Below are 27,346 nucleotides of genomic sequence, written 5' to 3'. Positions count from 1 at the left end.
ATGTGCCACATCAGCTCTCTTTTTGACTAACTTGTTTCTACTTTGTCACAGTTCTTGCCTCTCTGAGTCTCTTCTAGATATGCACTGTCCAACACAGTAACTATCCACAGGTGGTGATTTACATTTAAATTAATTAGAATTAAAGAAAATTAAAAATATAACTCCTTATTTTCACTAGCTACATTTCAAGTGCTCAACAATACAGACATAGAATATTTCCATCATCCCAGAAAGTTCTATGGAATAATGCTGTGAATCTAGACTGTTTTCTGGGGCAGCTGTCTCATTCGTCATGCCCTATTCATGCTATTGATAAAGAAGAAAAGAATATAAATAAATTTTATACCGATGAATCTATGAGCTTTTCTGAAAGGTACAGGGACAAAGCAATTGGTGCTGATGCAATCAGTGAAGTATGCTCTGTCACCTCAACTCTCTCACCAGAGATGTCAGTGGGGTGATGACTCGTGGACCTAAGTAAACTGATTACAAGCAAGAGCAGTATGTGCAGATACTTTGGGGAGAATCCATCAACATGAAATAATTCCCCTTCTCTACATAGTGCTAATGAGAACTTGGCTGGTATTTTCACATCCTCCTCCTCTAGATCTATATGGCATCTGCTTGAGGAAAAGAAGCTGCATTCCCACTGGCCTCTAAGACCTGGGTAATGTGCTGTCCTTGCACCCACACTGGCCCAAGCTGCACCAGGTGTTCTGGCCTCTCTGCCTGAAGAGGGTGACTGTACTGAACGTAATTGAAATCAGATTCCATTCATTCTGCCAGGGGATCCTCTGTTCTCTTTCTGCAGCAGAGACCAGCATGTTGCTAGACGACTTGGAATGCTGGACAATGAGGCTTGATAGTCTCAGCTGTTACCCAATGCTCAAGGTCTTGTTTTCTTCCATGAAGGCCACCCCCACACCCCTCCTTCCTCCTGCACCTGAGCCCCAGCGTCAGATCTAACTCTTTCATGTGAGGTACAGGCCTGCCAACTCCTATTATGGCAGAGACCCACTGGTTTACTTAAATTGAGGGTGAATTCAGGAGAAAAGGGATAGTAAAGGTGGATAGTCTTAATGGTGTTTGCTTTTTTGCATCTCTTCCCTGTCTTTCAGTCTCAGGTCAGATCAGTGACAACAAAGGGCCACTGGCAAGTCACTTCCCTGTCCCAACTTGCTCTGTAGGGGATTGGAGCACCTGACATGATGTCTGGATCCTGCTGTCTGGATCCTATGGAGAACTCACTTTTCATACTGGTGGTATTAGACCCCTATGAGGGCTGTCTCTAATAGCACCAGAAAAAGATTTTTCAATTCAGGTTCCACAGTGTATCCCCAAGGGGAGGTAGATGTTATTAGTGTGTAGCTTCCATAGCCACTGTGACCGTTAGGTGCTGTTCCAGCCTAATTCCTTGCCACCTCAAGATAGAGGCTTTCTTATCCATGGGCAGGGACAAGGCAAGTGAAGTTAAGTTCCCAAAGGTTTAGAAAACTGGAATCACTCTCCCTAAGGTCAAGGATGTTTCTCTTCTTCATATCTCACCATAAAATCTGGAGCATAAAAAATCACTTTCTGTGGTAGATGGACTTCTGAGATGGCACCCAACAGTCTCAATACCTGGTTGTATACACATCTTTTTCCAGTTATTTAGTTAAACACTAATCTACTTGTTGTTGTAAAAGGATTAGGTAGATGTAATTAAGCTCAAAATTGAACTGAATTTGAAGTTTGGTTATCTTTGATGGCTTGACCTACTCAGATTAACTCTTAAAAGAGACTGGGTTCTTCATGGAGTCAGGGGGATTCAACATAAGGAAGAGTCTCTGTTGCTGGCTTTTAAGGTGGAGGGATCAACATGCCAAGGAATAAGAACAGATTCTAGGAGCTCAGAGCAGCCTCTCTCTGGATGATGGCCAGAAAGGAAAGGGGAACCTTAATTCTACAACTGCAAGGAACTGAATCTTGTCATAATCAAATGAACTTGGTCAAGAGCCCTGAGTTCTAGAATACAGTGCAGGCTGGACAATACTTTGATTTCATATTTGTGAAACAGTGAGCTGAGAAACCGGTGTCAGACTTCTGGCTTACAGAACTGTGAACTGATAAATAGTTACTGTTTGAAGTTGTTAAATTTGTGATGATTTTTTTATGAAGCAATAGAAAGCTAATACACTTTCCTTATAGGAGTGTGGTATATGGCAAGATAAGAGGCTTCAGAGTCAGACAATTTTGAGTTCAAATCCCAGCTCTGTAAATTACTAGCTTAATAACTTTGAACTCTTTGCTCTCTCAGATTTTCTGAGATTCAGTTTCCTCATTCTTAGGACACTTATGAGAACCAAATGAGAGAGACTGTTTGGCACATAATGAGTGAGCCCTCCTTTACTCTCCATCCATTTCTAAAGAGTAGGGAGTGAATGGCTTGCAGGTGACCTAACTCAGGCATGGGGAAGAAGGAACAGAAGGATTAAGATAACCAAATACAGCAGAGAAGGGAAGAGTATGACACATTTATTAGATGAAAAAAAGTAACTGAGTTTTTTCTGCATATAACTGGCTATAACACTGAATTCAGATCTTACTTGTAATTCTAAGTGCTAAGTAAACATAAAGATATGTTTGGTGCAGGGCTGCAAATTATTTGTGAAACCAGACTAGGCTATACTTATATGAATGTATTTGAGTATGTGTGTGTGCAGGTGCTTGTATATTACAGTGCTTAAATACAGGGGTCATGATCTCAAATATCTTCACTAGTCAGGCAGATATGTAAATGAGGAAAATAGTCTAGTGAACATAAACAGGGCTGGGGACAGTGAAAAGTAATTGATGCCCTGCCTAGGGGCAATCTATGTTAATTTTCTAAACAAAGACTGTGCTTGGCAAACACAATTTTGTAAGTGAATATTGGCCTGGGGAAAGCCAGTTTGTGGCCTCTGACTTAAATCATGCCAGCCATCTTTTCATCTACTGGGACTGTAGTCAGGGGATCTCACTGTATGACCTTGGGGACATCTTTTTCCTTCTTTTGTACTTATTTTTCTCATATATGTATAAAAAGCAATAGTTATGAGCAAAGAATTTGGAGCCAAACTATCCATTGTAAGCCTGGCTGTACTGCTTACTAGCTATGTGACTTTGGAAAAGACCTAGCCTTTCTGTACTTCAATTTCCTCATCTGTAAGGTGGAGTATTAATACCTAATTAATAAGGTTTTTAATTAAGAATATACAGACACTGTGGTGGTGCCTGTGAGTAGAGGGATGATTCTACACCACCAGAAGGACTGCTTCAAGACTGAAACATGATGAAAAAAATGCATTCACCTTAAGGAGGCACAATGCAATGATGATATCAAAGTTCTAAAATGTTATTTACAATAAAGGGTTTTTTTTATTATTGTGGTGGTATTCAGAGTCTAATGGGATGTATGACCTTGAACATATCCCTTGCCTCTGAGAAGAGGCAAAAAGAGGTTTGAACACATGCTTCCTTCTTTCAAACCAGAATAGCAGTGCTTTAGTTTGTAACTACATTTGGGACTCTTCGTCAGATTTTGTTTGAAGAAGAGATTTCATTGCCAAGAAAATGTTTGAAGGCCTCAGATCTTGTCTATTCCTTCCTCTCCCATCCAAACCTATCCCTATTTAAAATATGAGAAGAGGGGCGCCTGGGTGGCGCAGTCGGTTAGGCGTCCGAATTCAGCCAGGTCACGATCTCGCGGTCCCGGAGTTCGAGCCCCGCGTCGGGCTCTGGGCTGATGGCTCGGAGCCTGGAGCTTGTTTCCGATTCTGTGTCTCCCTCTCTCTCTGCCCCTCCCCCGTTCATGCTGTCTCTCTCTGTCCCAAAAATAAATAAAAAACGTTGAAAAAAAATTTTTAAATATGAGAAGAATGAAGGCCAAGTTTTGCCTCAGGTCACACAGCTAGATAGTAGCAGATCACTAAAGACTCAGGTACCCAGACTTCTAGGGTGGTACACTTTCCATTTTATTAGGCTGAATAGCATGTGAATAGGGAGAAGAGGCAGTTGGGAGATGAGTGGTGAGTGGGGAATAAGTAGGAACAGGGACAAGAGACAGGGAACAGAGCCAGTCCTTGGCAGGCATGGAATGAAAGATTAGTAAGGGGTGCATCCAACTATAAGTGTACACTAATAATTGCAGACCAAATTTTCTAAGGCAAGAAGCCTCCTTGGCCCTATCCCCCATGCCTCCATTCTCCTCCAAGTCCCAATTTTGAGTCAGAGAAATAGCTTGCAAAAAGAATATCAAATTTTATCTTTCAAGGTTTATGTTGGATTATTTAGTCTAATGGTTTTTAGTTCATGGAGGAGTAAACGTAATTAATAATAGAATGATATGCAATGCTGCATATCCTTGCCAAAGCACACGATCTGGCAGAAACTATTCCCAAGTCTCTCTCTGACTAGTGAGCCAGAATAAAGGGGTCACTTTCCAGATGCTATCCTGGGTGAGGGGCACAAAGTCATTATCAAAAATCTGCTCATGTGAAATTGCAAAGCCTGGAAATGCTTTCACATACCAGGCTTTTCCACTGGAAAAAGTAACTACGTGAATTTAGAGCATACATGCTTTTACAATTACATTTAAACTGACATTAAAAACAAATGTGAAACAGCCCAAGCTGAACAGGTCAGCATGACCTGGAAAGCAAAGGAGAGAAAAAAAAGAGAGAGAGAAAAGTAAAAAAAAGGCTCAAAGTTAACAGCATTAATTCTGTCAGTCTGTTGTAAATAAGAAAATACCATTGCTGTATTAATGGCTTTATTAAGGAAATTTGCTAGCAAAAATATGTAACGTTCAAACAAACAGAAAGCAGTTAAAAATAAACTACATTAGTCTTTCAATCCACATTAGGGAAACTCTTGTTGGCTTAGAGATTCAAATTCTGTCCAAGGAGTGGCAAACTCCCCTCCCTCCAGAAGTCTTTCCTTGGCTTTTTTCCAGAATGTTGCTGACTCAGGGGAGGGAGTGAGGGGAGAGAGAGAGAGAGAGAGAGAGAGAGAGAGAGAGAGAGAGAGAGAGAAGAGATTGAGAGAGAGAGAGAAGGTGGAGAGAGACTGGAGAAGGAGGAGAGTGGGAAATGCAGGCCCCAGGCAAGGCAGAAAGAGTTCTGACTCTCATATTTGTCTGCCCTTGGTCTCACAGACTCCACATCCACAAGAAGGAAACTGGTTTCAATATGGAGTCTTTGGGGCAGAGACAGAGAATATCAAGATATTACAAACTCTAAGTGTCTCTCCACTTGGAATAATGCAAAGTTGGAGGCTGGCTTGAGAGAAGAATAAGAACTCATACCTGATGGAGAGGCAAGTGAATGATGTGAATGAGTAGTGGGGGATTATGGGGTACTAAGGCTAGAAGTAAAAGGTACAGTCTGATCCACTTTCCTCCTTCATCATAACTTCAATAGGAAATAAGAGAAGTAGACACCAGGTTTTAGATTTTGCCTTCCTCCCTCTTTATGAAAGGATTAAGAGTATGTGCTTCTGAAAACAGAATCGCCTTGACTTTGGGAATAAGGAGAAAATAACTGACTCTAGTCTCCTGGTCTGTTTGGAGAGAGGGGACAGCTGGCTTCTTAGAGCTGCTCCTTCAGGAGAAGCAGAAATCTGGTCCTTGTTTACTGAACTTATATGGATCAGCTTCTGCCTTCATCTCAGTGATAGAGACTGAGGTTAAAAGCTAAGTCCTTGGCAGTGGTCCAGCAGAATGGAAGTAAGGGGAAACTCATGAGCTGAATAATGACCAAGTAAAAATGTCCATAGGAGCCTCAGCTAGGAAGCACCTTGTGTCCCATCAGCAAAGCTTCTTCCTGGCAGCACACTGTGGAAAGTGAGCAACCAAGCCAGAGCTTCACAGCATCCATGCACCTGAGTGCCATCACATATAAGCCAAAATAACTAAAAAGCACTATGCTAATGCCAAGTCATATTATAGAAATCAACAATCATGATACTACTACATGAAAGATAATTGATATTACTTCTAGAGCTAGTCCTCACAACATCCCTGTGAAGTAGGGAAATGATGAGTTCCGTTGAAGGGAGTCATTAACCAAGAGAGTAGCCCCTAGCCCCAATGGTGGAGTCTGTTTTGAGGAGCAAGGGCAAGAGGCCCTAAGCTTCAGATTCCAGGTACTTCCAAGGTATCCATTAGAACCTTCTAGAGCCCTCATTTCTGAATGAAGTTGGTCAGCCTTTCTTCGGTGTCTGGTTGTTCTGAGACACTTGCTATTGCTAACCGGGAATTTTTCTAATATGAAATAGAGACACCGTTGAATGTAGCAACTTAAAGGATGGGCTTGCATCTAGCAGTCCCCATAATCAGATGCTTGAGTGAGGTCCTCTGATGTAAGAGGCAGCATGCAAAATTTTTAGAGAGGGGGTGGCTGCAATTTTAGATTGGGTTTTTTTTTCTTTTCCTACCTACCTGTAAGATAGGCAAGATGGAAAAAATGGAAAATTCCTACTTAAAGTTGTTTTCCCCCTCTCTTTTATGCTTTATTGACAAATATACTAAAGTGTGTGTGTGTGTGTATATATATATATATATATATATATATATATATATATATATTTGTGTGTGCCTCTTTGTACACAGCGGGCAAGAATCAGTTGGTGAGGGTGGAGGATATGGACGAAGAGAAGGGAGGTAGAATTTAACAGCCTCATTACAGCTACTCAGAGCCCAACTATTTGGTCTTCTGAATTTCTTGCAGCAGCAAACAATCCCATAATATTAAAAGCATTATTATTCAGCCTGGAGATGGGAATGCTTCGAAATTATTGTCTCTGTGCCTAACAGCTCACTAATCAAAGCTTTCATGCCTCATTTTGCACCCTGGGGAGAGTCTTCAGTCTCTTTTAGTTTCATCGTGGCCAGCATGACACACCACCCCGTGCAAGCCTGGGGTGACCTTTTATCTTGGTCAAGATCCAGATTTTCTTCTTAGCTCCAAATGCCCGTTCAAATTTTCTGCAGGTGATTTCCTCAGGATTTGTGCTTACGTTTTTTAGATTGCTGACTGCTAGAAGGCTGAAATGTCAATTTTCACTTCTGCCACAGAACCATTGGTCCAATGGGGTTTTAAGCAGGGGAAAGAAACACATTTCTTAAGATATCTAAAAAGGGCAGCCAGGATTAACTAGACTGAGGAAAATGGAACCTGATTCTAGAAAATGTGTGATCCAGGGTAGTGATGCTGTTTCTGGTTTACTTCCTAGATACCTGTTGTCATGGCAATATTATCAATAATAGACAATCTGAAGGCTCTACTGATTTCGGAGTGGCTGTGTACTTTTTTTCCCTTAGTTCTACATCATATAAACATGATCCCAAAGGATGTGCAAAATTCTCTAAAAAAGCATCTTGCTCAAGTAAATTGCCTATGTATAAGTTTGGTTCAATAAGAAAATATCTTAAATGCTTTTGTGATCTTACAGACCACATTATACAATTTGTGAAAACAGGTGGCTATCTTTTAAAATTTTTTAATGTTTATTTTTGAGAGAGGAAAAGAGAGAGGGAGAAAAAGCATGAGCTGGGGAGGGGCAGAGAGAGAGAGAGGGTGACAGAGGATCTGAAGCAGGCTCTGTTCTGACAACAGAGAGCCCAACGCAGGGCTCAAAGTCACAAACTGTGAGATCATGATCTGAGCTGAAGTCAGATGCTCAACTAACTGAGCAGTTGGCTATCTTTTTAAATCAAAAGTAAAATGTTTTCAAACAAGCAGTTATTTTATTTCAAATAATTTTTTTCTGAATTGTTTTATTTAGAAAATACTTGCCTTTGTATATATGACCTATTGTGTGCTGTGTACTCTTAGCTTTCTGCCTACTGCCTTCAGAAAATAATTCTTATGACATCATTTTACTCTCTCAAGAGCAACTGATGGATTTTAGAGCACTTACAGCAAAAGTAAACAACAATAAAATCTTTCTGCTCCTACTACACTTTAAAAACTCAGGGATTTTAAATGGAAAATTTACAAGTAAGATACTCATTGAAGTACCAGATATGGGTAATCATCAATTTTGATGACTAGAAAAAAATTATTTACCAAGACAGACTACAACATGTATGTGCTGTCCCAGATAATTCAGTTGGAAGGAATTATGAGATATAGTTTCTGGTTTCTCCACATACAAGTTTGCTTGAGAGCTATAATTAGAGAGAAGTATAACATTTTCCCTCCAATGTGTCACCAAGTATTTATGTAATCAACCAGAGGATGGCAATCTAGACCATGGAGAACAGATTTCAAGAGTTGATTCAAAGGTAATACAGAGACCAGAGAACCAAGGAACCAGTACCAAAGGCTACATTGTAATAGTAAAGAGTAGGCCCCATTGGTGACTGGGAGCACACAGGCCAATTATCATCCAAAATAGGGGTGGAAGGTACAGTGATATATGTTGTGTGCCTACAATGTTTCTTTATAAACTTACAACTTATGTAAGGAAGATTGTATTATTCCCATACTATAGCTGGGGAACTTAGGCTCAAATATCTAATGATTTGCCAAAGGTCATTAAGATAGTAGGTGGAAGAGCCAGGACTAGAAATGAGGCCTGTCTGTACTGAGTGCATTACACTATTTCCACTATACCACAGGACTTCTTAAATCCAAAAACATAAAAGAAAGAAAAACAGAGGTTGTAAGTGCTGAGTCACATGTGCACACTGATATCAAAGTTCATGGGGCAATTCTGCTCCTCAGTTATGCAGATCTGTAGGAGCACTCAGGTATCTGAGAATCGTGTGTAGGAGTAGCATCGAGACTTACCACTTGCATCTCCAAGCTGAAGATTGTTAGGGCTTTAATTAGAGTCAAAGGAGAAGGGAGAAAATCCCAGTAACTGAGTTACAAATTATTGATTTTTTATGATACTCTGCTGCCTGATGAACAAGAGGTAGAGGGCATTCAATCACTGGGTGGGAAGTGGGACCCAAATTCTACAAATCTGTGATTTATAGGCTTCTTACTTTAGCAAAAAGGTTATATGGTAGCACCTCAATGAGGTTCTGGATAGATGTTGAAAGATTGGTTAAAAAGTGCACAAAAGGATTAGTAATATTTTTAGGGAAGAATATTTGGATATCCAAAATATTTAGTGATTATTCTGTATGATGTTGGAAGTAATTATATTTCTCAGAAATAACTGGTCTAGCATGTTTCTTGAGTCAGGAAGCTGTACTTGTGGCCATTAGATGAATTCGACAATAATGCTGTATGTATGTATATGTATAATAATGTATAATAATGTATGCTTTATGTATGTATGCTTTATGTATAATAATGCTTTATGCATGAAAAGAATATTGCAGACCCAACATGGTTTACTTTAGTGGTTTTAGTGGCCTCTGGTACATACTCTTGAGATGTGGTGAGGATGGTCTACTCTTGGTCATGAAGCCATTCTTGATTGATTCTCCTGGTGAACAATGGCATACACATCTACAAAATAGAAGACTTGGGCTAAGGGTGTTGTCTGACTATAGGATAAATTATTTATCTATACCCAAGTTTTCCAAAGTGTATTACATTAAACAGTGGTTTTGTAGGATATTAACAGGTGTTATATGAAAAAAAAAGTGTTTCTGTGGTTGAATTAAACTATGAATCCTGAGTTACCAAGCTCCTCAGGTTACTTTATTGCAGTACTTGCCAAGGTCTGTGTTACGCTAAAATATACTATAAATTTTCCTGAGCAGGACCATAATATGTAGGTTTGTATAAATTATTTGACCTTAAAAATCATTTTTCATGGACCATGTCATTGAACTAGTTTTCTCAGAACCCATGCCAGGAAACACTTGCCTAGACCAAGGCAAGAAGTTTGCATAAGGGAAGGACTTATGTACGTGGTCAGTACTTGCAGGTATCAAACCAAATGGAGGCAACTAACCCAGGAACCAACGCTGCAATCCTAGCTGTTTAGCAAAATTTGCTGCTAGACTTTTTTTTTCTTTCTCTACCTGGTCTACTGTGTATTTCTATAAAGTTTAAGTCATGACCTATATACCACACTTGCAATCCACTAATTGTCTTTAAAAAGCAAACATACAAAGTCAGCCAGAGAAAGACAAATGCCATATGATTTCACTCATATGCGGAATTTAAGAAACAAAGTAGATGAACATAGGGGAAGGGAAGGAAAAATAAAATAAATTAAAAACAGAGAAGGAGGCAAACCATAAGAGAATCCTAACTACAGAAAACAAACTGAGGGTTGCTGGAGGGGAGGTGGGTGGGGGATGAGCTAAATGGCTGATGGGCATTAAGGAGGGCACGTGTTGGGATGAGCACTGGGTGTTATATGTAAGTGATGAATCACTAAATTCTACTCCTGAAACCAATACTACACTATGTTAACTAACTTCAATTTAAATAAAATCTTGGAAGGAAAAAAAAAACCCATACAGACACACAAAATGATACATGAATAGGTCTATCCCATGTCATAGATCTTCAGCTTCCTAAACTCCAAATCTTTTAGCATAATAATGGAGTCCATTTTCAATGTGGTTTTAGCTTACCATCCCCATTTCCCCAGATCTGGCCATTTTAAACTACTTACTATTCCTCAAACTCTCAATGTGCTTTTCTTATGTCTCTGTGCATTTATTCAAACTGTGTCCTTTGCCTTGAATTCCCCGTCCCTTCTGTCTCATCCAACTTCTTCCTAGTAATTTCTTCTTATCCTTTAGGATGTATTATCACTGTCTGTCTCCCTTTGTTTAAATTTTTGAGGTCAGAGATTTGCTCCTCAAAATATCTACCATAGTGTCTGGCACAGAGTGGGCATTCAATAAGTATTTGCCAAATGGGGGCACCTGGGTGGCACAGTCGGTTAAGCATCTGACTCTTGATTTTGGCTCAGGTAATGATCTCTCGGTTTGTGAGATCAAGCCCCATGTCTGGCTCTGCACTGTGAGGAACCTGCTTGGAATTCTCTCTCTCTCCCTCTCTCTGTCCCTCTCCCCCACTCATGCATGCTCATGCACATGGTCACTCTCACTCTTTCTCTCTCTCTCAACAATAAATAAATAATCTTAAAAAATATTTTCCAAATGGATAGATGAGTGAATTGATGGAAAGATGAAAGGACTAGCTAGTTGGCTATTTGGAAGGATGAACAGATAAATAGATGGATGAATAAATGCTGTGAAACTTGTCTTCCAAAGACCCATGCCATGAATAGTGTTTCATCACTGGAATCACTCTCTTGCATCCAGAAGCAGAAACAGCAATCCAGAAGCAGCAATTCAGGGCTGCTCTTGAGCATGGAGAATGACAAAAGAGCTGTCATCAAGACTGTCTTCAACACTGGAAACCACAAAGATGTTCATAGTGTACATGATGACATCAGATCATAGCCATGGGCTCCCTGAGCCATTTTCTCAACTAGAGAATCCTGGAGGTTGTTTAAAACCTGCAGAAATGCTAACAGTTTTGAGTCTCAGATGTAAAGTTCAGTCTTCTAGTAGGAAAGAGACTTCTCAAATATGCTAAAGTAACCTCTGAAGAAAATGTTGAACACTTTAGATTCTCACATGTTCCAGGTTTATTTTCCTCTTCTGGGTTTGGCTGCTACATGATATTCCTGAAAGGCCCACCATCTTCCATGGTCCAGGAAAAGAGGGAGTAAGCAGATGCCAATGTCGTTTATTAAAAACTGAGGACTCAAGAGTTGCAAAATGCAAAAATAAAAATGTTTGGGGAGGAATAGGAGGTTTCAGTGAGGAGGGGAGGGTTAGGAGATAAGATGGCAAGTCAGGGCAATTATATCTTTCTCATTACACCTTGGAAACTCTAAGTATATCCTTGGGAAGTGTAGACAAAAGTGAGAGATGGCTGTGCACTTACTCTGATTATGGGCTGTGAAAAACCCACAGCTAATTCATCAGAGAGAAGGTCCTTTTCTGGAAAGTTATATTTATAAATATTTTCTTAGGCTAAAAGTAGGCAAGAGGTTTAGATTCTTGAAGCAGTTAGCAATGTGCACTTTTCCAAAAGCAGCAATAAATGAACCAGGTTCAAAGAAAGGCCTATTCTAGTTGTTAATGGGCAGTTAGTTAATAGCCTGAAAGCAGTCTTTAAGAGATCCACCCTGCGAATCCAACCACCCCTGGAAACACCAAGAAATACCAAGAGCTCCTAAAAAAAAAAAAAGGAGCAGTGAACATGTAGATAGGCCTAGAAGCAAAAAGGAAAAAGCTATGTGCTTTAAGTATCTCTGAGTTATGGAGATCACATCACCAAACAGTAGATGAACACTACAGAGAAAGTTAGTTAGAGATCTTGAGGTCTCAAGACCAAGCAAGCATCAGCTGTAGTGTGCCAGCTTCTCTAAGATACAAGGATAACCCTTCTGCCCTCCACTCCTTCAATAATCTGTACATCCAGTATATTTTTGGACACATAATATACCTTACTTAGGTGTAATCTGAGGTAGCTAAAATTACTATTCAAGTCAAAATACTCAAGTTTAGACTATCTATACTTCTAAGGGCAATGGATACATAATCCACAAAAAGGCTAATAAGCTTTCTCTATGACTTTAGACATAGAATCACAAAATGGTAGTGCCATACAGGTCTTTGGTAAATCTCATTATCTCAATTTTATGATAGGAAAATTGAGTCTCAGAGGGGAGAAGGGACTGCCCAAGGCCATACTCCTAGTTCCCATTTCTGGCTACCATTTTGAGTTTACTGATGGGAAGAATAAAACAAAGTTATATGAATTTTCCTTCAATGTGATAAGAATGTCTATGCCAAAACCAAATCTTATGAGAAGGGAAGTCTATTGCTAAAGTATTTAAAGAGCCACTCTGCATTTATGCTTTCTATAGTTTTTCCATTGTTTTGAGTAAAGATGTACTGTACACTGAATTTGCAAGTTAACCATAAACTTGAGAAGGGTTTGCAGCAGAGAATCAGGGAACATGGAAATAACTTTAGCAAAATGGAAAGGTTTGTTTTTCAAACAATGGTGTTTAAGTGGGTAAACACTTGGGATGTTACTGGCATGGTATTTGAATATATGATTCCTTAATTACTAGGATTGGCTTCCAAACAGGATTTTGATGGTACTTTTAGTTTGAGGTGATAAGAAGTGATTTCTGGTGATGTTCTGCCTGTTGTAATTGTTACATATTATAGGGCATGACAAGTAATTCAGGGTAAAAGCCAACTGGTAATTGCTTTAAACAGCTTACCATCTAAATTACTAGTGACCTCACTATCATAGTAAGCCCTCACATTTGTCTAGCATGTTGTCATTTACCAAAGATGTTCACATTCATCATGACTCTGTGAGTGATATCTCTAAATTACAGATGAAGAAACTGAGGCCTAAAGGAAGCACTGTAAATAATGGAGCTGGGCCTTTAATTTAGTTCTGCCTGACTCCAAAGGTAAGACCATTTACACAATATCAAGAATCCTTGTATCTTGTAGACATTTCTTCAAGTTTGCCAGCCTGCACTCTGTTGCTTAGTATGGTGCTTCTAAATATCATAGAAATTGAACTGAAATGAAAGTCATTCACAGTACCTCTCATCTTCTTTTCATTGTGCGGACCAAGCCCATACAAATTTGAGCACACTATCCAATAAATCAATTTGAAAACTTACTGTACCACTCTCTCCATGAACTATACAGATTTATGCCTGACTGATATATGGAGAAGTGAAATTATCTGGTATACAAAAACTCCTTTTCTTTTTTTTTTTTTTGTACATGTATGTCCATAGCATTTTTATTTGTAATGGGGAGAAAAACAATGGAAACAAGTAACATATCCATCAATATGTGAACGAATAATTTACAGTATATCCACACTATGGATATACTACTCAGCAGTATCAAGGAATAAATTATTGATACATACAACAATGTGAATTTATCTCAAAATAGTTATGCTGATTAAATAAACTAGACAGCAGAGGTCATACTGTGTGCTTGTATTTATATAAAATTGTAGAAAAAAAACAAACAGAACTCCAGTGACAGAAATCAGATCAGTTGTCTAGAGGTGGGGTTGGGAAGCAGGAAAGGAAGAGAGAGAAAGGAGTTACAAAGAGGCGTAAAACCATTTTGGAGGGTGATAGATATGTTAACTATCTTGGTTGGAAGGTGTACAGATATGTCAAACTTGTCAAATTGTACACTTTAAATATACGAGTTTATCAGATGCACAGACTCCTTTTCAAAAAGGGTTCACTATAATCATGTCACAGACTGCTTTATAATGGAGGATGTTGGCTGAAACATGAACTAATTTTAAGATTTGGACCCAAATTTTATGAGAACTTTTGTTATCATTAACTTCACCTGCATCAAAGCAGGCTTGCAATTCATATTATCAGATTGAAAAACAAGAGGTTCTTTACCTGGGAGCCCCTATCTCTTACACACAATGGACAGAGGGCTAAATACTGAGAGATGACTGCATTAGGGGTTGTAACATTCATATGAAGAAAAATTCCTCTTATCCCTTTTATTCCCTTGATTTATATCCCTCTTATTCCTTTGTCATCTTTCCTGGCTTTCCTTCTGCATTTCTACACCCCAGTCCTGCCTCTTCTTCCCCACCATAGACACAATTGTAGGATTTCTCTGGAGTATAATAAGCAAACAAGAACAAGGTTGGTCTTTCTCAGATATTTGAGTCTCATTTGATGTGGCTGCCTGGAAGATTACTCACAGAGCATCTGCTTGCCATGTCTGGGAGCACTAGCCACTATTTGAGATGGTTCTGTTACAACTATTTCAAATGGAACCTGAGTTATTTGTAGGACTTTGGTCTGTGTAAAGACTATTATTGGCCTGTAAAGGAGGGGAGGATACAGCTATCAACATGAAGACCCACACATAGAGAACAAGTTGGTTTATATAAAAATGTACATGGATAGAAGTATTGAGCACCTCACAGAAAGCCAGTGATGGACAAGTGCACTAAATTAGCTTTGAGAGGGGGAGGGGAAATGGCAGGATTCTAGGATCTTGGGTTTTCCAAGCTGATAATGAGTAATCAAGTAAGAGGCTACAGTTTCAGGCATTCAGAAATGAGCTTGCTTTTCTTCAAGTCCCATTTCCAAATCAAAGTAGACTAATGAGCTTGCTTTTCTCATGAAAGGTGCTTCATTTTGGAAGCATCAGGCAGCAGAGAGTACCATGCCACTGTGCGGGCATATACATGAAGAAATGATGAATTTGGAGGGGGAAATATAAGTGTAAGCCAAGACTTTCTGGAATGGTGACAGTGTTCACAGTAGACACAGACTAGGGGACAGAGAGCCTTATGATGAAGGGCTGCCCTTGAAAAAGCTGCATCTTCCTTCTGTAAAGCTACAGTGCTATTGAAGAAATTATTTTGGAAATTATCAATAGATTTGCAAAGAAAAGGAAATGATTAAAAGGCCTGCTCAACCCTGGGACATATGGGATAGAAAACTGGCTCTGCTTGGCAGTCTAGTCATAGGCTCCAAAGAGAAGCAGCTTCTCATTCCAGATGGCCAGCCCTACAATATAGGAGTAGTTAGTTGAGGATATTCCTGGTTGTTCAGGGCCAGCCTGTGCCTAGGTCATCCTGCACCTGTGACTATTCTCAATTCCATAATTCTCTCATCCTAGCCATCATTCAATAACATAAGGCCAGTATCACTGTGTCTTCTGACTCCACACTCACTCGTCCCCTGATGGGACTTGATCCCTGCTTCACATCTTCTGCTCCTATGCTAAGCCCTAGAGTGGGGTGTGACATCATTAAGGATAAAGAAAGGCACCAGCTGGCTGATAGCCACATTGGATATGAAGGGGTCAGCCTGTATCTAGAGTATGGCTGCCCACCTAGGAAGCACCAAAGAGGAAAATCTGGTTCAAAGCAAGAACAAGAGAATGAGGGAAGGAAAGGGAGAAAGACAAAGGGAGAAAAGTATCATACCTCCTAGAGTCATTCCTGCCTCATAGCATTTCCGTAGGCGACAAGATGGACAATTTTTCCTTCGGAATTTATCGATGGTGCAATCATTTCTGCTGGCACACAGGTACTTCTGTTTCCCTAGGAGAACAAACAGAAGAGTAGACACCCTATTAATGCATTTCCAGAGTCTCTCTCCTTTGGTATTTCTAGGCAGAAAAGACATAAAGGTAACCCTGCCAGATAAGAGAAGTGGACAGAGAATGGCCCTAAAGAATTTGATCACACAGAATTACACAGGCTAGTTTAATTCTATGCTATATTGTTTGGTTTTCATAGGAGTTTTTAATTAATATGAACAATTGAGGTCCTGTTGATACTTCCCTTCATGATAAGAACTACGTAACGTTTTTTTAAAATAAGACATTCTACCTTTACTGAAAGGCACGAACACCCATGGGAAAATGATCAATGGCAGAAATTACCACTCCTTTAGCATGGCACAGCAGAGACTTGGGCTTAGGCAATGTTTCTTCCTCCTGACCCCTGTATTCATGCAAAGGATCATACTCAAGCTAACAGAATGCTTATTTTTCATAATAAAAAAAAACAGGTAAAACTTCTATGAGAAAGAACTCCATGGTATTTCTACTTGTTTTTAAATTGCTAGCTATCATAACCCCAATCCTGCAAGTTATAAAAACGAAACAGAGATAAAGCTCAATGCCTGTGAAGTGAATCACACCAGGCAAAGGGAAGTCTTCTGAAGCCAGTGTGTGTGTGGGGGGGATTGCTGTCGTGTACACCTGGAGCTGTCACAGATACACAGAAACATATACATGTGTTCAGACTCAGAGATCTTCAGGATCACAGCTGCTCAGATAAAGACATGGAAGTCCATTAAAAAATACATATTTTACTCAACATTTTGCCTCCTTGCTCCTAACATAGGCCTGGCATACAGTAGACCCTCAAATACTGACTGAATGAATACACAAATGGTGATCCACAGGTATACAGAGTAGCCAGCATAAACAGACAGACATACATATCCTGCTGCTCTGAAACATGCACGACTTCTTTATGCAAGTCCTTCTCATTTACTGCTGTGCTTTAGTTTATGTGAGAGACTGTGATGTTAGGGAGGCTTCTTTTAGCAGAGGAAGCATATTTGTGGTAGGGAAAAGGAAGAAAAATTTAAGAGCAATTGCTATTTGATAGCAGGAGAAAAACACATAAATTTAGCTATAGCTTGGCTTTTCCCTCCCTTTTCAGCATAAAATGTACATATCAGGCACAGAAAACACTGTATTATAGTAGGTTATTTTATGTAGGAGACTCACTAGTAGCCAGGTCAGCAAAATCTGCCTGTTCCTTCCTTCCTTCCTTCCTTCTTTCCTTCCTTCCTCTCCACCCTGTTACTCTCTCATTCCCTTCCCCTTGTTAAAGGACCCCGAATGCTGGGCTTGAAGGAACTGTTGAAAACTACTCCAGTATAACCCTTTCATTCCAAGGATGAGTTCTGGGAATGTGACTTGCCTGAAGAATACTCAACTGGAGACCTATCAAGGAAGAATGTTACTACTTAATAGGCACCTGCTATGAACTAAGCTTATGCTGGCAAGTTTGCATATGTCATTTATTTTTTTAAATGTTTATTTTTGAGAGAGAGAAAGGCAGAGTGTGAACAGGAGAGGGGCAGAGAGAGAGAGAGAGAGAGAGACATAGAATCCAAAGCAGGCTCCAGGCTCTGAGCTGTCAGCACAGAGCCCAACACAGGCCTTGAACCCACAAACGGCAAGATCATGACCTGAGCCGAAGTCGGGCGCTTAACCCACTGAGCTACCCAGGTGACCCTACATATCCCATTTAAATGAATAATCTCAGCAGTTCTTTGACATAGGTACTATCATTACTTTTACTTAACAGATGAGAAAACTAAGGCCTCTAAACAAGTACTCTTTCTACCATTTGTATTAACAGAACACATAATTTACTAACAGCCTTTTTCTGCTGCAAACTGCAGATTCTTATTTGTGCACAGAAAGGATGTTGCTGTGAGTGCCATTCAGTCATTGAGTATCAACTCCTAGAGGGGAGGCCCTGTATCCAATTCCGGTGGGTTCACTTCCAGTGCCATGGATGTTCTAGAATGGGGACATCCCCAGTTTTTGGTGCAGCTGCAATCCTCAGGACTAGTTTGTCACATTAATTAGTAAAAATAGGGTCAAGTTATGAATACTTCTTTGAGGAATCTCTTCTTCCACAGGAAAATACTAGCTCCTGAACCCAAGTTTGCAAAGGAATGGTTACAGAGCCAAAGGATTAGGGCTCCCAGAGGAGTTCTAGATTCCGCTGCTAAAAGTAAACCATCCTGTGAATGAAGAAGATTACAGTGGAAAAAGTATGAATTTGTTTTTTCAATTTGAAACTCAGATCATCTCCCTAGCTATGGTTCATATTTTGTCCCAAAATGTCTCCTGGCTTAAAACACAGATATCCTTTATAATTTACCTGGGAATAAGTGCAAAGCCCAGTACAACCAATGCCATTGTGTATTAATTTAACATTTATTGAGCATTTATTATGGGCCAGACACTGTACTCACTTTTGAGGTTACAGAGGAAAATCTCTGCTGAACAAAAATGTTTAAGTCCTAGATAACAGAGAAAGCACTAGGCTGGAAGTCATGAGATTTGAATCCTTGTTCAGTTTTATTACTAACTCACCATATGACCTTGCACAAGTCCTTTAGCCTCTCAGCTCCATTCATAATGTGATAGGTTGAACTGGAAAACCACTGAAATCTCTTCCAGCTCAAGGAGTCTTTTTTATTTTATTTTATTTTATTTCTTTATTTTATTTTAATTCAAGTATAGTTCACATACAGTGCTACATTAGTTTCAGGTGTACAATAATACAGTAACTCAAGAATTCCATATCCAGCTCAAGGAGTCTTAAAAAATATCTGGATTTTATCCATAACATATTTGTAGAGTCTTTTATATAAACGTTACAAGTATTAACAATAAGCAAGAAATTAACCAAAATAATTATCTCTTCATCCTCAACTCCCTCCTTTTAGGATAGTAACTTGCTGTAACATTACCTTTTATATCTACAGTCATTTGATCTTTTCTCTTTGTTTTCTACAGCCCTTCAAAAAATAAAGGCAATTAACACAGTATTAGGCACTGCTATTGCAAGCCATATGCAACATATGTATAAACAACATTCTTACACATATGTGTGTACTCATTCATGTGTGAATGAATGTGTGTGTGTACACCCACAATAGGGTGTAATCTTTGTGTATATGTGTGTGAACATATAAAGTATACAACATATTAAATCATACAAATGCATAAATATGAAATATGTGTTTCTTTGAAGCAGAATAGTGACTCTAAAGTTTTAAATGATACTTAATGGTAACACAAGTGGTGAAGGTTCCCAAATATGGATATGGAAGGAATCTCCTAAAAATGGAACTGTAACTCATCTGTACAGTTTGGATTAGGAACAAAAATGGGATGGAAAAACCTCTCAAGGTTGTTTCCAATCTACTTCTCCTGCCTGAATTACCAACTTCCTCAAATGATAACAGAACCAATGTATAATCACTGGGTTGCTATTACTTCTTTCCTATTTATCCTACTTTTCCAATATGGCTGAATTTTTCAGGGTTCCTAATAATAACAGTGAATTAAAATACAGTATGCAATAACATGTGTATTTTACATATTTATTTATATATAATAAATATAAAACATACAATAACATAAAGTGACAATAAATTAAAGCATAATATAAAATATAGTAACATAAGATTAAAAATGTCTACCATTCGATTAGCTTACAAAAGTTAGTAACAATCTTGTACAAAGGAGTATAATAGGGATTATTGTATACATCATTCTATAGCTGAATAAAATGATTCTCACTAAGATGAAACTGACCTGCCTGGCATCACAGTTAGTTTTCTCTAAATCACAGACCATGAGGCTATGAATCTTACAGATTGGAGACAATTTTAAATAGTGTCTGGTCACAACACACACACTCCTCTGTACAAGGCTTGAATTCCCTCTGTAATATCCCCATAAAGATTGCCCCAATGTTTCTTGAATTGAAGCCCATTCCATTTCTGGACTCCGTTATAACACTCTTCCTTCCAGGACACTCATGATTTATCTCCTTGTAGTTCTGACCCATTGGGTCTAATTGGAACGAACTCATCTTTGGGCTGTAAAGAATATTGGAAGCCTTATAACAAAATGTCCCTATGTGATGCCTGACTCTTCAGTTATGAAAATGGACACAAAGTATTGAAATCTCATGCCCCAAGCCACAGGAAATTGGTGGTAGAGCCAGAGAAAAATCTGGCAACTGCATCCAATGGAGATGTAGTGTGGGTGGGTGTAGCCTCAAGACAGAGCACCTGGGTTTTAGGTATCCTTGTTCATTGTTTAGTAAGTATATGGCCCTATGAATGCCTTCTTGGCATTCAGTTGACAGAAGTGTAAGTGTGATCTGGGTATGCTCCAAGGTGGTCCTAGAAAGTCCTCTATTACCATGCAGTAGCCTAGATGACTGAATAATAAACACAGACAACACAAACTCCTATCCATCTCCTCCTCTTCAGATTCTACAAATATTACACCTAGTTCTCTGAACACCAAGGCTATATCAACAACTAATAATGAGTCTCACAAAAAAATGCCATTGTGAAATTTTTGGCAAAATACAAAAAATCCTCTCTCGTTGAAGGAGGTTAAGTTCACACTCTGGAATTGCAAACCAGTTGCATATTTAAGTACTTGATAAATCTCCTATTAGAACAGCTGCAAACACTTGACTACTATGAATGGTCACATAATGGAATAGCATGAGGTCCTCTGCTTGCCAGCTGGCTCTGAAATCCTTGACTGGCTGATGATGTTCTACATGTTTCTTCATGGTCCTTTTGTTCCATCATAAAGCTTAAGTATGATCCAAAACTCCACCAAGAACAGAAGTCATGAGACCGCCTTCAGATATTGTCTCCACAGAATTCCCATTTCTATTGTTTTTTGTCATCCTCATTGGTGTTGCCATGCAGTGTGAGTTGAGGTCAGTGTTTAATTAGGCTTCTTTCAATTTGTTCATTCTGAAAAATCCTACTTAAATCATATCAGTTAAAGCAGGGGAGTTATCCATCACCTGAGGTATCATGCAAATGAGAGGACTGAATTGTCATGTTTATTATGAAGCTACAGAAAAGACTTAAGAACACAGGACTACTTATCCTTTATTTATTTGTTTACTGTTTTATTTATTTTTGACAGGAGGGAGAGAGAGAGAGAGAGAGAGAGAGAGAATGAGCAGGGGAGAGGCAGAGATAGGGAGACAGAATCTGTAGCAGGCTCCAGGCTCTGAGCTGTCAGCACAGAGCCCGATGCAAGGCTCAAACCCATGAACCATGAGATCATGACCTGAGCCAAAGTTAGACACTTAACCAACTGAGCCACCCAGGCACCTCAGGACTACTTATCCTTTATAACTAGAGTGTGAATAAAGGACCTATATGAACAAAACTAAAAAAAAAAAATATTGAGGTATATAAAAGACCTGAATTAAGTGGAAAGACGTACAGTATTCCTGGATGAGATGATGCAATATTGTAAAGTTATTGATTGGTCCCCTTCCCCCAGTGAAATCTATAAATTTAAAACAATCCCAACAAAATCTTGACAAAATAATGTCAAAGCTCACCTGAAGTAGTAAAATTTATGATATTGCCAAGATATTTTTGAAAAAAAAGAGTAATAAGACTTTTCCTATCAGACATTTAAAGTATTATAATGCTGTAATAATTAGAGCAGTTTGATAGTGACTCCACTATGGATTGATCAGTTGAAGAGATCAGAAAAGCCAAAAACAGACTCCATATATGTAATATGTAATTCTAAATCTGTGGAAAAAGGATGATTTATTCACGAACTGGTGTCATAACTGGCTAAATATTTGAAAACGAGAATAAAGTTAAATTACTAGTTGAAACCAAAGTAAACTCCATAATGACCAAAGATGTCAATGAAAAAAACAAAAACAAAAATAAAAGGAAATCATTAAAGTATTATTAGAAAGTATAGGTGATATATTTTTAAGGTAGAAAGGGCTTTTTAAAGAATGACAATAAAGAAAAATAAGTGAACATTTTGATAGACTTAGTTGACTAGAAAACATTTAAAGTTTTTAATCAAACTCAAAGACAACCATAAACTAATGAAAACATATTGGCATCAACTATGGAAAAACAGTGGTCGATTTCCTTGATATACAGAGATGAACAGTGCAGTAGAAAATGGACAACAAACATGAAAAGTCAATTAAAAGAAGAAATATAAATGATCAATAAAAAATGAAAATTGTTGAATTCAACTTCACTAGAAATCATAGAAATACAAATTAAAGAAGATATCATTATCATAAGTCAGATTGATAATGATTAAATACTAGTATTGGCAAAGAGGTATTGCTGGTAGGAATATAAACTTTTTGAGAGCATTTTATAAAATATCCAAAAAATTTAAGTACACATAAGCTTTAACCAGTAATTCCACTTCTTGGAATGCTTAATAAGAAAACAATTATGTAACTACAAAAAAAGAAGTACAATATAGCATTATGTAAACAGAGAATATTGGAAAAATTTAAATATCTAACATTAGGGAGATGACAAAATTATTCCATATTTATGCAGGAGAATGCTGTACAGTCCTCTTTTTTTTTTTACTTGGAACTATGTTCACAATATTGTGTTTTGTTAAAACAACAAAAATGAAGTTACCAAACAACATATTTCATTGAATCCTGCCTTTAATACCTGAGGCTTTATAGCACATCTATTCAAGTTTTTTTTTATATATTGCAATGAAACTTTTTTACAAGTGAAATAGCACATGGAGGCCCAGATATAGAAAACAAAATTAAACCAAATCTGCCTGAAGTGGGCATAGGAAACTTAGAACTCATCCTGCTACACCTCTCCTTTTCTCCCGTTCTCTGCAGCCTTAGCATTGTAGTACACTTTAGAGAAACTCTAGAAGTCCCCAAGGCTATGTGGAAAAGTTGAGACCTACTGATTTAGTCCAACCCCCATGCTCTTATTTTACAGATTAAGAAATTGAAACTTGGATAATGGGGGAAAAACTTAAGGTTATAGCATGAGTCAACGTCAAAATAGGGACAAGGATCCAGGACTTCCTATTCTTAGTCCAGCAGTTTAGTGCTACTTTCATATGAGACAATAAATGTGAAAACAACATAAATACATAAAGATATACAGATCTTATCTATTATTATTATTTAAATAATAAACTCCTTGAATGTCAGAAGAGGCAAGGACCTCTGCAGAGATCATCTAGTCCAACACTCTCATTTTACAGACATCCAGAAAGCAGAATGGATAAGACCAAGATTGAACAGTCAATTAGTGATGGGATTAAAACTGAAGTCTTGCCTATTATGTTCTCTGCACATTTGCTTTATTATTTCAAAATAATTTTCATATTCATTATCTTGCTGAGCCTTTTGTCAATGGAGGGAGGGTTTAGAACACTATCCTCAATTTATATATGAGGAAATCTGAAATACAGAGTGATTACTGATACCAAAAAATATAGCTCAGTTTCAATAGAGAGTGCATATGCTTTCTATTTAACCACTATAACCAAGAAAATATCTTATTTGCCTCTATCCTGACTTATGTGCCCTGAATGTTCTACATCTACCCATACTGCCTCTTCCAAGTGTGAAAGAGGAGTAACACTTGACTTCCTGAGGGAGAGCAAAGGAAAAAAAGGGGGAGGGGAATCCCACTGTACTTTGGGTACTATTCAAGGTGCCTTCAAAGATGTTACTTATTTTAATTCTTGTCAAAACCCTTTCAGGTAGCTACTATTCCTAATTTAGAATTGAGGAAAATAAGGCTCAGAGGCACTGAATGACTCACCTGCAGTCACCAGCTAGTAAGTGGCAGAAGCAGGATCAGAAACCAAGTCTATGACCTTCGATGTTGATGCTTGACTTTGTCAATGTGATATCTCTTCTCAAATGGGCCCTAACACTATGCTTCAAAGACAGAGGCAGTGTAGAACAGTAAAAAATCACAGAGGAGGAAAGAAGACTGAAGGACCAGCCCTTCTGTTCCACTGAATCATTATGTGACCTGGTGTGTTATCTCTATTTCTTTCTTGACCTTGGTTCTCCTATCTTAGGAGGGAATGTGGGAGACACTAAGAAAATAGGAACAACCTAAGGAAGGTGGATTCAGAAGTCTTCAATCCTAAAATTTGTAAGGAACCATAAAAGACCCCGAATAGCCAAAGCAATCCTGAAAAACAAACAAACAAACAAACAACAACAACAACAAAAAACTTGAGGCATCACAACCCCGGATTTCAAGCTATATTATAAAGGTTTAGTCAGCAAGATGGTATGGTACTGGCACAAAAACAGACACATAGATCAATGGAACAGAATATAAAACCCAGAAATGGACCCACAACTATATGGTCAACTCATCTTTGACAAAGCAGGAAAGAATACCCTATGGAAAAAAGTCTCTTCAACAAATGATGTTGGGAAAACTGGACTACTTTCTTATACCATACACAAAAATAAATTCCAAATGGATGAAAAACCTAAATGTGAGGCAGGAAACTATCAAAATCCTAGAGAAGAACACAGGCACAGCAACTTCTTGTTAGACACGTAACTGAAGGCAAGGGAAACAAAAAGCAAAATGAACTATTGGGTCTTCATCAAGATGAAAAGCTTCTCCACAGAAAAATAAACCATCAAGAAAACTAAAAGGAAATGTATGGAATGGAATAAGATATTTTCAAACGACATATCTGATAAAGGGTTAGTATCCAAATCTATAAAGAACTTAACAAACTCAACACCCAAAAAAAGGAATAACCCAGTTAAGAAATGGGAAGACATGAATAGACACTTTTCCAAAGAAGACATCCAGACTAAAAGACATATGAAAAGATGCTCAACACCACTCATCACCAGGGAAATACAAATCAAAACCATGATGAGATACCACCTCACACCTATGAGAATGGCTAAACTTAACAACACAAGAAACAACAGGTGTTGGCAAGGATGCAGAGAAAAGGGAGGGCTCTTGCACTGTTGGTGGGAATGCAAACTGGTGTAGCCACTCTGGAGAACAGTATGGAGGTTCCTCAAAGAACTAAAAATAGAACTACCTTAGAATCAAGCAATTGCACTATTAGGTATTTACCCAAAGGATACAAAAATATTTGTATTTGAAAGGGTACATGCACCCCAATGTTTATAGCAGCATTATCAACAATAGTGAAACTATGGAGAGAGCCCAAATATCCATCAACTGATGAGTGGATAAAGAAGGTGTTGTATATACATATATACAATGGAATATTACTCATCCATCAAAAAGAATGAAATCTTGCCATTTACAATGACATGGATGGAGCCAGAATGTAATAAGTGACATGGACCAATCAGAGAAAGACAAATATCATGATTTCACTCACATGTGTAAATTAGGAATCAAAGCAGATGAACATATGAGAAGGAGGGGAAGATACAAGAGGGAAACAAACCACAAGGGACTCTTAATGATAGTGAACAAACTGATGGTTGTGGAGGGAGGTTGGTGGGAGATAGATTAGATGGGTGATGAGTATAAAGTTGGGCAGGCACTGGGGTCTGTTTATAAGTGACGAATCACTGAATTCTACTCCTAAAACCAATATTGCACTGTATATTAACCAACTAAAATTAAAAAAAAAAAGAATTCTTCTATTCATATTGGAATTTCTGATGGGAGTCTCAGAGTTCTCCTGAGTGTGACTCAAGGAGGACTGAAGCCAGTCTGCATTCTTATCTTGTTTTTCCAACTTCAACTCTCTTTACTGTAAGGGCTTCCCCTGAAAAATTAAAACGCTACAGAAAAAAGGAGCTAAGTGCCTCTCCTTTGAGTGACCTACATAGACTGGAACAAACCCAAGGCCTGTTTAGCGTCATGCATCCTAAAGATAAAACTTTTTCTGGAGCTAAGACAGCCTAGAACCTCAGGGCTAATCACCCAAGGAGTGATTCTATGAAAAGAATTCCAAGCACTGTTGATTCCTAGAAAATTTTCCCCAAGATACTGCTTTTGGGCCTGTGGAAAAGGCTAGATGATACCAGGCACATAGTTTGTTCCCTGCCAAAAAGAAAGTCTTCTGTGAAAACGACTTAAAAAGTAGCAGAGTCCCTGTGATTCCAAGAATGTGACCATTTCCCCCACCTGTCCTACCCACCCAGAAACACAAGTGTCAGTTAACCCAGTACCATGGATGGGCCCTCAGCTAATGCTTTACAGGGAACCTCCTTAGGAGTGTTTATAAAGCTATGATAATTCTTATTTCTTTTGACCTAATGGTTAACTTTAGTGAGAAGGGACAGGAATTGAGCCCATATTCCTCTTCTTTGCTTTAAGTAGCTTCCACAATCTGGCCCAAGTTCCATAAAATGGAAGTGTAAAGACCACTGGCTGGACTGGCAGTCAGAAGAGCAGGTGTCAAGTCCCAGCTCCAATTGCCCTCAGCATCTCTGGACTTTGATTCCTCATCTAAAAAATGAGGATAAACATAATGGCATTGTCTACTTCATAAAGTTATACAAAACACATGGTACAGAATGCATGTGTGATTTGTGAAAGGGATAATGTTAGACACGTTAGAAGAGTTATAGGTAATATTACTGAGCTTATTTTGTCTTCTATTTCCCTCCATCAATGACCATCTTCTGACCATGCTGCTCTCCTCAATAAACATTCCATCTTCTTCCTGCTCTTAATAAACACACACACACACACACACACACACACTTCTCTGCTAAAGCAGACACTTCAGTGTTCAGTTCCAATCCATCTTCCCCAGCCACTGCCATTCACATGGGCCTCCTGCTTCAAGAGGACAGGAAGTAGAAGGAGGTAGAACTGACAAGTTAGATGGTGGCTAAATCATGAATAGCCTGAATTCCATGCTATGCAGTTTAAATTTTAACATACAGAATTATTTGAATCTATCCACTGAGTTCTTCCATTGAAGGTGTTTAATAACTATCTTCTGATGAATAATGAATAATCTTTGAGTATACACCTACTATGTTCCAGGCACTATTCTACGTAGCCAGGGAAACAACAGTGCACAATACAGTCAAAGGCTTTGCCTGCAAGTTGGATGATCTTTTGGTGAAAACTGGCAAGTAATATATAAATGGTAAATAATAAATATTTTCATATGGTGATACATACAATGAAGGAAATACAACAAGGTACTATGATAGAATGGGGAAATTAA

The 27,346-nt window shown here is 38.5% G+C and overlaps 1 protein-coding gene across 1 annotated transcript in view; it reads right to left on the bottom strand.

Moving 5' to 3' along the window:
* AR (androgen receptor) overlaps positions 1 to 27,346 on the bottom strand; it is a 188,723-nt gene that overhangs the window by 28,540 nt on the left and 132,837 nt on the right. Inside the window, 1 exon segment of the mRNA XM_027053706.2 lies at positions 15,981 to 16,097. Within this exon segment, the coding sequence (XP_026909507.2) occupies positions 15,981 to 16,097 (117 nt within the window).

The sequence above is a fragment of the Acinonyx jubatus genome, chromosome X (genome assembly GCF_027475565.1).
Source record: "Acinonyx jubatus isolate Ajub_Pintada_27869175 chromosome X, VMU_Ajub_asm_v1.0, whole genome shotgun sequence".
NCBI lineage: Eukaryota > Metazoa > Chordata > Mammalia > Carnivora > Felidae > Acinonyx > Acinonyx jubatus.
This window is presented reverse-complemented; position numbering and strand designations above follow the sequence as displayed.